This window comes from Stegostoma tigrinum, chromosome 4 (genome assembly GCF_030684315.1).
Source record: "Stegostoma tigrinum isolate sSteTig4 chromosome 4, sSteTig4.hap1, whole genome shotgun sequence".
Taxonomy (NCBI): domain Eukaryota; kingdom Metazoa; phylum Chordata; class Chondrichthyes; order Orectolobiformes; family Stegostomatidae; genus Stegostoma; species Stegostoma tigrinum.
This window is the reverse complement of record NC_081357.1, coordinates 94,103,283-94,115,405: the sequence shown is the minus strand read 5'-3', so window position 1 is coordinate 94,115,405 and position 12,123 is coordinate 94,103,283. Positions and strand designations below refer to the sequence as shown.

Here is a 12,123-nt window from a genome sequence, read left to right as displayed (position 1 = left end):
CTTCAGTTGTAAATTATATATATGTTAAAGTAACTGTATCCAATTAAGCAGGGGCAGAGGTGACAGAATGTGTTCTGTTGTTCTATTAATTTGTTATCAATAGTGTCCTGGAGAGTTAATGTTCACCTTGTGTGATGGAATATTATAGGGTTCTAGAAAGAATTCTGATAATTTTTCCTATTTTCCACCTCTGTAAATTTAACATATTTCATGTGAATTAAGATACAGACAACAAGTCACATTCACCTAGAATTGTAGAATCCATACTGTGCAGAAAGAGGCCATTCAGACCATTAAGTCCACACTGGCCCTCTGAAAAGCATCTGACCCACGTCCAGATCCACACCTTATCCCCATATTTCCCATGGCTAATCCACCTAGCCTGCACATCCCTGCACTCAACAGGCAGTTTAGGATGGCTAATTGCTCTGAACTGCACATCTTTTGACTTTGTGAAGAGACCGGAGCGCTCAGCGGAAACCCATATAAACTCCACGTGGACGGTCACCCGAGACTGGATTAAACTCATATCCCTGGCGTTGAGAGGCAGCAATGCTAACCACTGAGCCACTGTGTAGCCTTCACCCATCACTTGTGTGCATATCTTAATAGGGCTCCCTACTTGACAAACATGTTTTCAAATCGGCCCATGGTATTTTCTCCCCTCCCTGTTTCTGTAACCTCCAGCAAACTGAGGACCCTTTTGGATATCTGCAACTCTCCAATTTTGACCACTTGCGCATTGACACTTACCTTGAGTTACTAACATGGCCAGGCTTTTAGCAAACCAGGCTTTAAATTCTGGAATTCTTATCTTAAGCCTCTCCATTTTTCTTTCCCATCCCCCATTAACATAACCATGAAAGCATATTTTAATATCAATTGGCTCAGTGTCCAATTTTGTTTGATAAGACATCTATAAATTGCCTTCAGGTGTTTTTCACTTATAAATGTGAAATATAAATACAAGTTGTTATTGATGTGAACAAAGTAAGGGCTGGAATACCAGTGGGCATTTTGAAGGCTACTGCCCTTCAAATGAGGTTCTGGACCCATAAAGCTGTGAAGTCGTCAAGGATGTCGACAGAGAGAAACTGTTCTCACTGGGGAAGAAAAGGTTCTGAAACAAAGTTCTGTTTTAAGGTGAATCACAAAAAAACCCAGAGACAACATGAGGATTTTTTATCCAGCACATATTTAGGATCTGGAATGCGCTACCTGAGAGTCTGTTAGAAGTGGATTCGATCTTAGCTTTTAAAAGGTTATTGGTTAATTATCTGAGAGATAAAGATGGAGCACTGGGACTAGCTGAGTTGCACTTTCAAAGAATAGCACAGACATGGTGAGCTAAATAGCCTCCTTCTGTGTTTTAACCAGTCTATGATTCTATAGTGGACTCGATCCTCTTCACCATTATAGTCAGCAGAGCATTACACAAAGTGTTGCCTCTTGACCAAACCACAATGTTTAAGCAAGAATCAGAAGAATCGCTGTTGATATGTTCTCCTGGACATTTTTGCCATCTATACAAGATCTTAAATGTGGAGTCAACCATGATTTTTTGAACCAAGTTTTCCCCATTGTTAGGAACATTTGTGATATTGCCATTGGCCCGTTTTCTTTTCCCCTGTTAGTGTAGAGCTAGAGGGAAAAAAATTGGAATGGGCATGGATTATGGTAAGCAAGAAAATTTTGACTATCTATTTAGTTATATGTATCTTACCAACGTCATATCTTTCAGAAATTTCTTTTCGAGTGTGGCAATGTGGGGGCATCCTTGAAATCATTCCCTGTAGTCGGGTAGGTCATGTATTCCGCAAGCAGCATCCCTATACATTTCCAGGAGGCAGCGGTACTGTTTTTGCAAGGTAAATATTTATGATAATTAAAGTTGCAGCCTTGTTTTCAGTCCTTTCCATGGTTTGTTCCACTCCCCACATCTACAACCTCTTCCACTACTGCAACCTCTGGAGATCTCTACAATGCTCTAATTCTAGTTTCTTCCATATCCCAGCTTGGGATATGCAGCGAGTCAACTTTGCTGTGAAGCAGACTGTTGATAGTGTGCAGTGAATCAAAATCACTCTGAAGTGGATTGGCAGGAGTCTAAAGCAAGTCATCATCCCTGTGAAGTGGACTGAGAGGAGTGTGGAACAAGTCAACATTGCTGTGAAACAATCTGGGAAGCGTGTGCAACAATCAGCATGACAGTGATGCAGACTGGGAGGAGTGTGTAGGGAGTCAGTATTGCTGTGAAGCAGACTAGAAGGTGTGCAGTGAGTCAGCATCGTTTGAGATTAATAATCTCGCTTCCTCTGTCCTTTAACTATTCTGAGATTTCTTTTTCTTTCATTCCTATATTTCAAGACAGCAATCGATATATTTATGTTAAGTAAGAGTACCAATCCTAGGGGACAACGGCAATGTTGAGCACAGGTGCATCTGAACAATGAGCTGAATGACAGTGCAGGCATGAGGGTCTGAATGACCGTGGTCATGGATTGAAGTGCCACACACAGCCTCAAGCAAACGGTCTAAGCTGACGGTCCACAGGGATTTTAATCTGAGGTTCTGTCACGAGGAAATAAAGAGAAAGGAGCAGCGTGGATTTTGCAGCTGCTCCTGGGATTGCAGGCTTAGTTAAAGACTTTTTTTTAAACTGTTTTACATTATAGTTTACTAATATAAGTTTTTTTTTCCATTTTGTTTTATTAACATGTAAAATAAAGAAGTTGGAATTTTTTTCAAACAGTCTGTTTTAAAAAGCTTTTTAAGGGTTGACAGTGAATAGCTGAGTTTTTTATTCTTAGTTTTAAACTTTTAAAAAGTCTATATGTATTTAGAGGACTTTTTTTGAACAAAATCAAACTTTTTTTTTTAAATAAGGAGGTTTTTTTTGTTCTGGAGAATTCCATACGTGGTCAGCTCCGGAGAAGGTTTTTTCCTTCTTCGGGGAATTTATTGAAAAGGAATTATTTTTATTCAGTTAATCAGCTAAGTGGTTGATTTTATTTATTTGATTTTTTTTTCTATTTTAACTTTATTTTCTGTAGATAATGAAAGGTTGTTTATTTTATTTATATATGGTGTAACGGTAACATTTTCTTAGGCTTAATTTTATTAAGGCAATGTATAAGGTACATATTGAGATGGCTGGTAGATTTAGAAAAGTTATTACCCAGTAGGATCAGTCAGATAGATGGGTGACTGTCAGGAAGGGTAAGAAGTTACTTCAGAAGTGTCCAGTGGCTATTTCTCTATCAAATAGATATTCAGTTTTTGGAACAATTGAAGGGGATGGTCGATATGAGGAAAGCTGAAGGGCCAGTCAGTTGTTGGACACTTGGAACAAATCTTATGATGGGCATCGTTTGACAAGATTTAATAGAATTATTGTTATAGGGGTCTGTCCTGTCAGTACAGAAACAGGCGATTCTCTGGCAGTGAGCTTAAATTTAGGATGGTTTGTTGCTTTCCTGGTGCTAGGATTAAGGATGTTTCTAAACGTTTCAAACATATTGTTAAAGGTCAGATTGAGAAGTCAGGAATTCTTGTACACTTTAGTAGAAATGACACTTTAGGGAAAAGATTGAAGCAGTACAGAGTGAATTTAAGGGATTAGGTAGAAGATTAAAAAGAAAACCTTAAAAGTAGTAATTTCTGCTTTACTTTCAAAGTCAAATTCAAACGAGGAAAGGAGCAAAATGTTAAAGGAGATAAATCAATGGCTGAAGAGCTGGTGTATCGTTCAGGGGTTCAGGTTTTGCAAAATTGGAATGTCTTTTGGGATAGAAAAGACCTGTTCAAAATGGATGGATCTTACCTAGACTGGAAAGAGATTAATATCTTAGCAGGGAGATTTGCTCATTTTATTAAGGGAGACTTTAAGGGAGGCGACTGGAGGAATTCTGAGTAGCAGTGTAAATGGAAGGATTGATGGGGTAGTTTCTGAATGTGAGAAGAGCACATCTGAAGAACTAAATTGCATTTATTTCAATGCAAGGGGTCTTACAGGTAAGGCCGATGAATTCAGGACATGTTTAAAAGCAAGGATAATAAAATGTGAGGCTGGATGAACACAGCAGGCCAAGCAGCATCTCAGGAGCACAAAAGCTGACGTTTCGGGCCTAGATCCTAGGCCCGAAACGTCAGCTTTTGTGCTCCTGAGATGCTGCTTGTCCTGCTGTGTTCATCCAGCCTCACATTTTATTATCTTGGAATTCTCCAGCATCTGCAGTTCCCATTATCTTTAAAAGCAAGGAATTGGGATGTCGTAGCTATGACAGAATCCTGGCTGAGAGATGGACAAGATTGGCAGATCAGTGTTCCTGGTTTTAGATGCTGTGGGAAGGTTAGAAAAGGAGGCAAGAAAGGAGGGAGTGTGGCATTTTTGATTAAGGAATATGTTAATGCTGTATCCAGGGAATATATTTCTGAAAAATCATCCAGTGAAAATATATGGGTAGAAATTACAAATAAACGAAAGATCACTTTGATGGGATTGTACTATAGGAACCCATTTGTAAGACAGAAATTGAGAAACAGATACATAGAGAGATCTCGGATATATGTAAGCATAATAAAGTTGTAATAATGAGGAATTTTATTTTTCCAAACATTAACTGGGATTACCATAATGTTAAAGGTTTGGATGGTGAAGAATTTATCAAATGTGCTCAAGAAAATTTTCTTTATCAATATGTGGATGCTTCTACTAGAGAAGCAAAACTGGACCCTCTTTTGGGCAATAAAGGTCAGATTGAGAAGTCAGGAATTCTTGTACACTTTAGTAGAAATGACACTTTAGGGAAAAGATTGAAGCAGTACAGAGTGAATTTAAGGGATTAGGTAGAAGATTAAAAAGAAAATCTTAAAAGTAGTAATCCAAGATAATAAAATGTGAGGCTGGATGAACACAGCAGGCCAAGCAGCATCTCAGGAGCACAAAAGCTGACGTTTCGGGCCTAGACCCTTCATCAGAGAGGGGGATGGGGAGAGGGAACTGGAATAAATAGGGAGAGAGGGGGAGGCGGACCGCAGATGGAGAGAAAAGAAGATAGGTGGAGAGAGTATAGGTGGGGAGGTAGGGAGGGGGGATAGGTCAGTCCAGGGAAGACGGACAGGTCAAGGAGGTGGGATGAGGTTAGTAGGTAGATGGGGGTGCGGCTTGGGGTGGGAGGAAGGGATGGGTGAGAGGAAGAACCGGTTAGGGAGGCAGAGACAGGTTGGACTGATTTTGGGATGCAGTGGGTGGGGGGGAAGAGCTGGGCTGGTTGTGTGGTGCAGTGGGGGGAGGGGTCGAACTGGGCTGGTTTAGGGATGCAGTAGGGGAAGGGGAGATTTTGAAACTGGTGAAGTCCACATTGATACCATATGGCTGCAGGGTTCCCAGGCGGAATATGAGTTGCTGTTCCTGCAACCTTCGGGTGGCATCATTGTGGCACTGCAGGAGGCCCATGATGGACATGTTATCTAGAGAATGGGAGGGGGAGTGGAAATGGTTTGCGACTGGGAGGTGCAGTTGTTTGTTGCGAACTGAGCGGAGGTGTTCTGCAAAGCGGTCTCCAAGATGACATGTCCATCATGGGCCTCCTGCACTGCCACAATGGTGCCACCCGAAGGTTGCAGGAACAGCAACTCATATTCCGCCTGGGAACCCTGCAGCCTAATGGTATCAATGTGGACTTCACCAGTTTCAAAATCTCCCCTTCCCCTACTGCATCCCTAAACCAGCCCAGTTCGTCCCCTCCCCCCACTGCACCACACAACCAGCCCAGCTCTTCCCCCCCACCCACTGCATCCCAAAACCAGTCCAACCTGTCTCTGCCTCCCTAACCGGTTCTTCCTCTCACCCATCCCTTCCTCCCACCCCAAGCCGCACCCCCATCTACCTACTAACCTCATCCCACCTCCTTGACCTGTCCGTCTTCCCTGGACTGACCTATCCCCTCCCTACCTCCCCACCTATACTCTCTCCACCTATCTTCTTTACTCTCCATCTTCGGTCCGCCTCCCCCTCTCTCCCTATTTATTCCAGTTCCCTCTCCCCATCCCCCTCTCTGATGAAGGGTCTAGGCCCGAAACGTCAGCTTTTGTGCTCCTGAGATGCTGCTTGGCCTGCTGTGTTCATCCAGCCTCACATTTTATTATCTTGGAATTCTCCAGCATCTGCAGTTCCCATTATCTCTTAAAAGTAGTAATTTCTGCTTTACTCTCAAAGTCAAATTAGGCAGGGCAGGTGACTGAAGTAAAAATGGGAGAACCCTTTGGGCCTAGCGATCATAATTCTATGAGTTTCAACATGGTTTTGGAAATGGCAAATTTTAATGGTATGAGACAAGAACTTTCAAAAGTTGATTGGAGTAGACAGTTTGCAGGTAAAGGACGTCTGACAAGTGGGACGTGTTTAAGAGTGCGATGAGAAGCGTTCACAGATGTTTTGTTTCTGTTGGAGTGAATGGTAAAGCTGGTAAGATTAGGAAACAATGAATGAATAAAGACAAAGAGGTTCTAGTCAAGAATAAATGAGAATTTTTTTTAGATCTAAACAATTTGGTTCAATTGAATCTCTTAATCAATATAAAGAATTTAGGGGCGTTCTTAAAGAGAGAAATCAGGAAGACAAAGAGGGGCTTTGAGATAACATTGGCAGATAAGGTTAAGAATGATCCAAAGAGATTCTACCAATACATGAAGAGCAAGAGGGTAACTACAGAGAGGTTTTGGCCCCTTTAAGATCAAGGGGGTTGTCTTTGTGTTGTACCTCAGGAGATGGGAGAGATACTAAATGAATATTTTGTGTCAATTTCTACTGTGGAGAAAAACGGAGTCGAGAGAATGCAGAGAAATAAACTTTGATGTTTTAAAAACAGTTCACATTACAGAAGAGGAAGTTCAGGAGGTCTTGGAGAATATAAAAGTGGATAAATCTCTGGGACTTTATCCAATGTATTCCAGAATGTTGTGGGAAGTAAGGGAGGAAATTACGATATCCCATGCAATGATGTTTGCATCATCTATAACTACGGGTGAGGTGCCTGATGACCCAAGGATGGGTAATATTGTACCTTTGTTTAAGAAATACTGTAATGACGAACTGGGGAACTATAGACCTGTGAGCCTGACTTCTGATTTACAGACATTTAGAGAGACAAAAATTGCTTAGGGATTGTTGGTGTGGTTTTGTGTGAAGAAAATCATGTCCCACAAACTTGATTGAGTTTTTTGAGGAAATTACCAAAAGGATTGATGGCAGTGCAGTAGACTTCATTTATTTGAATTTTAGTAAAGCCTTTGACAAAGCCTTCCACATGGCATACTAATTAGAAACCTGGACCACAAGGAATTCAGGGTGAGCTTACCAACTGGATACACAATTGGCTTGATAGCAGGAGACAGAGAGTAATGGTGGAGGGTTGCTTTTTGGACTGGAGGCCTGTGACCAGCGGTGTTCCGCAGGGATTGGTTCTGGGTAGTCTTTTGTTTGACATTTTATATAAATGATTTGGATGAGAATATAGAAGGCATGGTTAGTAAATTTGTGGATGACACCAATGTTGGTGGCATTGTAGACGATGAAGAAACTTTTCTAAGATTACAAAGGGATCTTGATCAAATGGATAAATGGGCTGAAAAATGGCAGGTTGAGTTCAATCTGGATAAATGCACGGTATTGCATGTTAGTACAAAAAAACAAGGGTAGGATTTATACAATTAATGGTAATTAATGGTAGGGCCTTGGGTATTGTTGTAGAACAAAGGGACCAAGGGGTGCAGGTACATAATTCTTTAATGTTTACATCGCATACAGACAGGATGGTTAAAAAGGCATTTGGCACATTTTCTTTCATTGCTCTGCCCCTTGAGTATTGGAGTTGGGACGTTATATTGAGGTTGTACAGGACGTTGGTTAGGCCTCTGCTGGAGTCATGTATCTAGTTCTGGTTGCCCTATTATAGGAAGAATATTATCAAGCTGGAGAGGGTTCAGAAGAGATTCACCAGGATATTGCTGGGAATGGAAGGTTTGATTTATAAGCAAGGTCTGGATAGACTGGGACTTTTTTCAGTGGAGTGTAGGAGGCTGAGAGGTGACCTGATAGAAGTTTATAAAATAATGAGAGGTATAGATAGAGTTGATGGTGTTTGCCTTTTCCGTAAGATGGAGAATATCAAGACAAGGGGGCACATTTTATAGATGAGAGAGATTTTAAAAACACATAAGAGGAAAATTTTTTACATAGAGAGTGATTTGCGTGTGGAATGAACTTCCTGATGAAGTGGTGGATGTGGATGCAATTACAACATTTAAAAGCCATTTGGATAGATAAATAAATTGTGAAAGTTTGGAGGGATATGGGCCAGGAGCAGACAGGTGGGATTATGATTGGCATGGACTGGTTGTACTGAAGGGTCTGTTTCTGTGCTGTATGACCCAATGACCCACCCCTATTTCTGGTGTATACACCAATCCAACTTTTGTGCCTCTGTAGTATTGTACTGATTTGAAAGTACTGCAGAGTAATCAATTAATACTGTTCCAGGGCTTCATATCTTCAGTAATACCATTCAATGGTTTCATGAATGTAATCTGAATCTCTTTAATGAAATGCTCTTCCTTTAAGAGTTAATTTTTATGAAGTTAATTATCTTTTAGACACTTGGCAGGAAATATTAAAAAAAAACAAATGTTTTAATATTTTCTAAAAGAAATACACGCAGGGCAGCAGAAGTTTGGATGGATGAATTCAAAAATTTCTATTATGCAGCAGTGCCTTCAGCTCGAAATGTGCCATTCGGCAAGTAAGTAACATTCATCTAATATTAATTTGTGTTTATTGCATGTCTTTTGCTCTGTTCCATTGAACGATGCAGTATAGGCAATGTTTGCTTAGTTCAGAGTTGAATCCTTAACCTGTGTATATTTACGCCCACATTTTACAAATTGATTTGCTCAGCACTCTGTTGAGAGGTAAATACAATGCTTCCTCGTGTTGATTCTGTCATAATTTGTAATTTGTACCAGTGGTACTTGAGTGCTAAATTGCTATAGCGTGCTTATCCAGTTTTGAAATTTTCAAGTGGCCATCAGTTTTAATGGCTTTTCTGGGGGAAATATTCTAGATTTTCACTGTGAAGAAGTATTTTCCGACACCACTCTTGAACAACCTAGCTCAAATTTTAAAGTTGTACCCTTTGTTGTAGAGTCAGTCTCCAGACAAAATAACTTCTTGGCATCCGCCCTAACTGAAACACCCTGATTTAATCACTATTTAATTTTCTGTGCTCAAGAGTATGCAAGTCTAGCTTATGTCCCCAGTCCTCATGATTTTATCCTTTTAGACCCTTTTTGCTTAATTTTAAGACATATATGTCTGTGATATTTAATATTAAGTGTGCCTGATTGCCAAGTATTAAGACTCAGTAGTTACTGATATGGTAGTATGTGGATGATACCTATTCAGGGAACACTGATTTGATATATTCAGTCAAGACTAAAAACAAAAGGCTGGAAATCGTTTTTCTGGAACTGAAAACACCATAGTTAGCAATCTAAAAACATGAAATACTCTCATTCTTTCTTAGGTCAGCCAGTTTAGCAAGATTAATGAGGAGGAGGGGAAAAGTGTAGGAGAAACAAAACAGATCATCATAAATCGAGAGAAGTCAACCCAGAAGATCTCCCAGTCGACAGTGTCATGGCTCATGTACGCAAGAATTGCTAGATAAGAGAAAAACATGATCCGTCTAGTTCTCCTTTCGCCATTCTTACGGTTGCGCATTATAGCAGTAACCTTGAACAAGCGAAACATTGACTGTTTCTTCCTTCACAGATGCTGCCAAACCTGCTGAGCTTTACCAGCAACTTTGTATTTTGTTCCTGATCACAGCATCCACAATTTTTTCAGCTTGTTCAGTAATTCCTTTTTAGGGAAAGAAACCTGCCCCGTACGTGAGACCCACAGCAACGTGGCGACTCTTACCTACTCTCAGAAATGGCCTATTAAAGCACAATGAGAAAAGTCAAATCAGAGTAAGCCAGACAGGCCGTCTCGTATTGACCTGGGCATCAGAAGCAATAAATGCATATCCAATCCACTTGGCCTTGCAAAGTTTCTCATACTAATGTCTGAGAACTTGTGCCAGAATTGGGAAAGCTGTCCTATGAATTAGTCAGACAATAATTTGACATAGTTAAAACCACCAAATTATATTTTACACTCTTGACAGTGGACTCCATGAAGCCTGTCAACATCAGTTCAGACATAGACAAGGAAGCTGACTATCACATTCTGCCTTCCCTCAACTGATGAATAAGAACTCCTTGTTTGGAAGAGGAACTTCGTTGTCTGTCATCAGGGGTGTTTGGATAGCACCACTACTGACCGAGCTTGCTGAGTCTTGAACAGCGTGTCAGCCAGACTGGGCCTGGAGCAGGTAGTGAAAAAGATCAACATGAGGGAGAAAGCTATTTGACGTTGTCCTCACCAGTTTATCTCTTGCAAATTTATCAGTACATAACAGCATGTGATAGGAGTGACCATTGTACCTTCATGTGAAGATCAAAGTCCCATCTTTTCATTGAGAATACCCTCCTCCATTTTACGTAACTGTATCACTATCCTACGTGGGATTACTTGAGAACAGATCTTGCAGCTCAAAGCCATGCATTCATTAGGTGCTGTGAGTGATTATCAGTAGCAGAATGTATTGTTTGGCATATCTCTCATTCTACCATTACTGCCAGATTGGAGAGTCCTGAATCAATAAAGGGTAAGATAGAAGCAGCACCAGACATGCCGTAAAATGAGGTGCTAACCTGGTAAACCAACAACACAAAACTCCCTATAGCAGCATAAGACATGGGCAGTTAATAGAGTTAAAGTGATTGCATTAGCTGCATATCAGACCAGAGCTCTGTAGTTCTACCATATCTGTTCATGAATGGTGGTGGACAAATCGTGGGAACAGAACGTTCCACAAACATGTCCATATTTAAAGATGGAGAAACCCAATAGGTCAATACAAAGAATGAGACTGATGTATTTGCAACCATTTTAAGCTAGAGTTTCTAAGTGCATGATCCATCTTATTCCCTTCCTTAAGTTTCCACTATCAAAGGCAGTGTACCTTCCAAGCTGCACACGTGCAGTCATTCCGATATTCCGCACCAGTTGCAACATTGACTTCTGGTTCCAGAAGCTGCTGTGTGCAAGGCATTTTCCTCTAAAAGGAAAAGCTGATCACAGATTCCTGATTTTAATCAATTCAGTTCACTTCTTGTGATATTGAGAAAAGGTTGAGTGTACACAATAAGGTTGAGGCGTGGGCCCTGACCACATCTTGAGAGGACCCCTGAAATCATGTGCTCAGAAATAGCCATGCCCTTAGCCACACTGTTCCAGCACAGGTACAACACGGTAGTCAATACACGTAGACTGCTGTCAACCAGTAGTGGGCAAGTCCATTCCAGCCGATTACCACCCCCTTAGTTTACTCTCAGTGATCACCTGAGTAATAAATGGTATTAACTGATGTTCAGTTTGTTCTGCCAGGACTACTCTGCACCATACTTCATGACTGATAATTGCATTCCTACATAATAAATATGTTATAGGAGCCTATAGGAAAAGCAGGGTTAAGGACAGGGCCACCAAAAAATATGACTCAAAATCATTCAAAAGCCTAACACAAAGGATAACACCGTTTGAATAAATGTTTAATTCATATGTAATATGTCCAAACATGGACAAACAAGTAAATTTTAGGTGTGAGGCAGGAGTTGACTGCCCTTACTATCAAGGCTGAACTGTACAAAAACTGAAACTGAGCAAGAAATTATATGCTGGCTGAAGTAATATTTAACAAAAGACTGTTAAGTATGAATGTTAAGCGAGGTAACACAAGGGTAATTAGGGACAGGCAATAAATGCTGACCTTGTCAGTTACAAAGGCATCCCATCAATTGCTGCTGCATGTAGCTATTCTTGACAAAAGATCTGCTGCCATGTTCATCTATCTTGTGCCATCTTTGCATATTCAGTGTAGCTCATCTACACCCTCTCTGTGACAGACATCATCTAAATGCAAAGGCTGACCTCTTCCTCTTCTGAACTTTTCTTGG

The 12,123-nt window shown here is 40.7% G+C and overlaps 1 protein-coding gene across 2 annotated transcripts in view; it reads left to right on the top strand.

Annotated features, from left to right (window-relative positions):
* Positions 1–12,123, top strand: part of galnt2 (UDP-N-acetyl-alpha-D-galactosamine:polypeptide N-acetylgalactosaminyltransferase 2) — a 121,635-nt gene that overhangs the window by 93,507 nt on the left and 16,005 nt on the right. For both annotated transcript variants that reach the window (XM_048530529.2, XM_048530528.2), the window contains 2 exons: positions 1,742–1,868; positions 8,709–8,801. In XM_048530529.2, the coding sequence (XP_048386486.1) occupies positions 1,742–1,868; positions 8,709–8,801 (220 nt within the window). The remainder of the gene's footprint in view (positions 1–1,741; positions 1,869–8,708; positions 8,802–12,123) is intronic.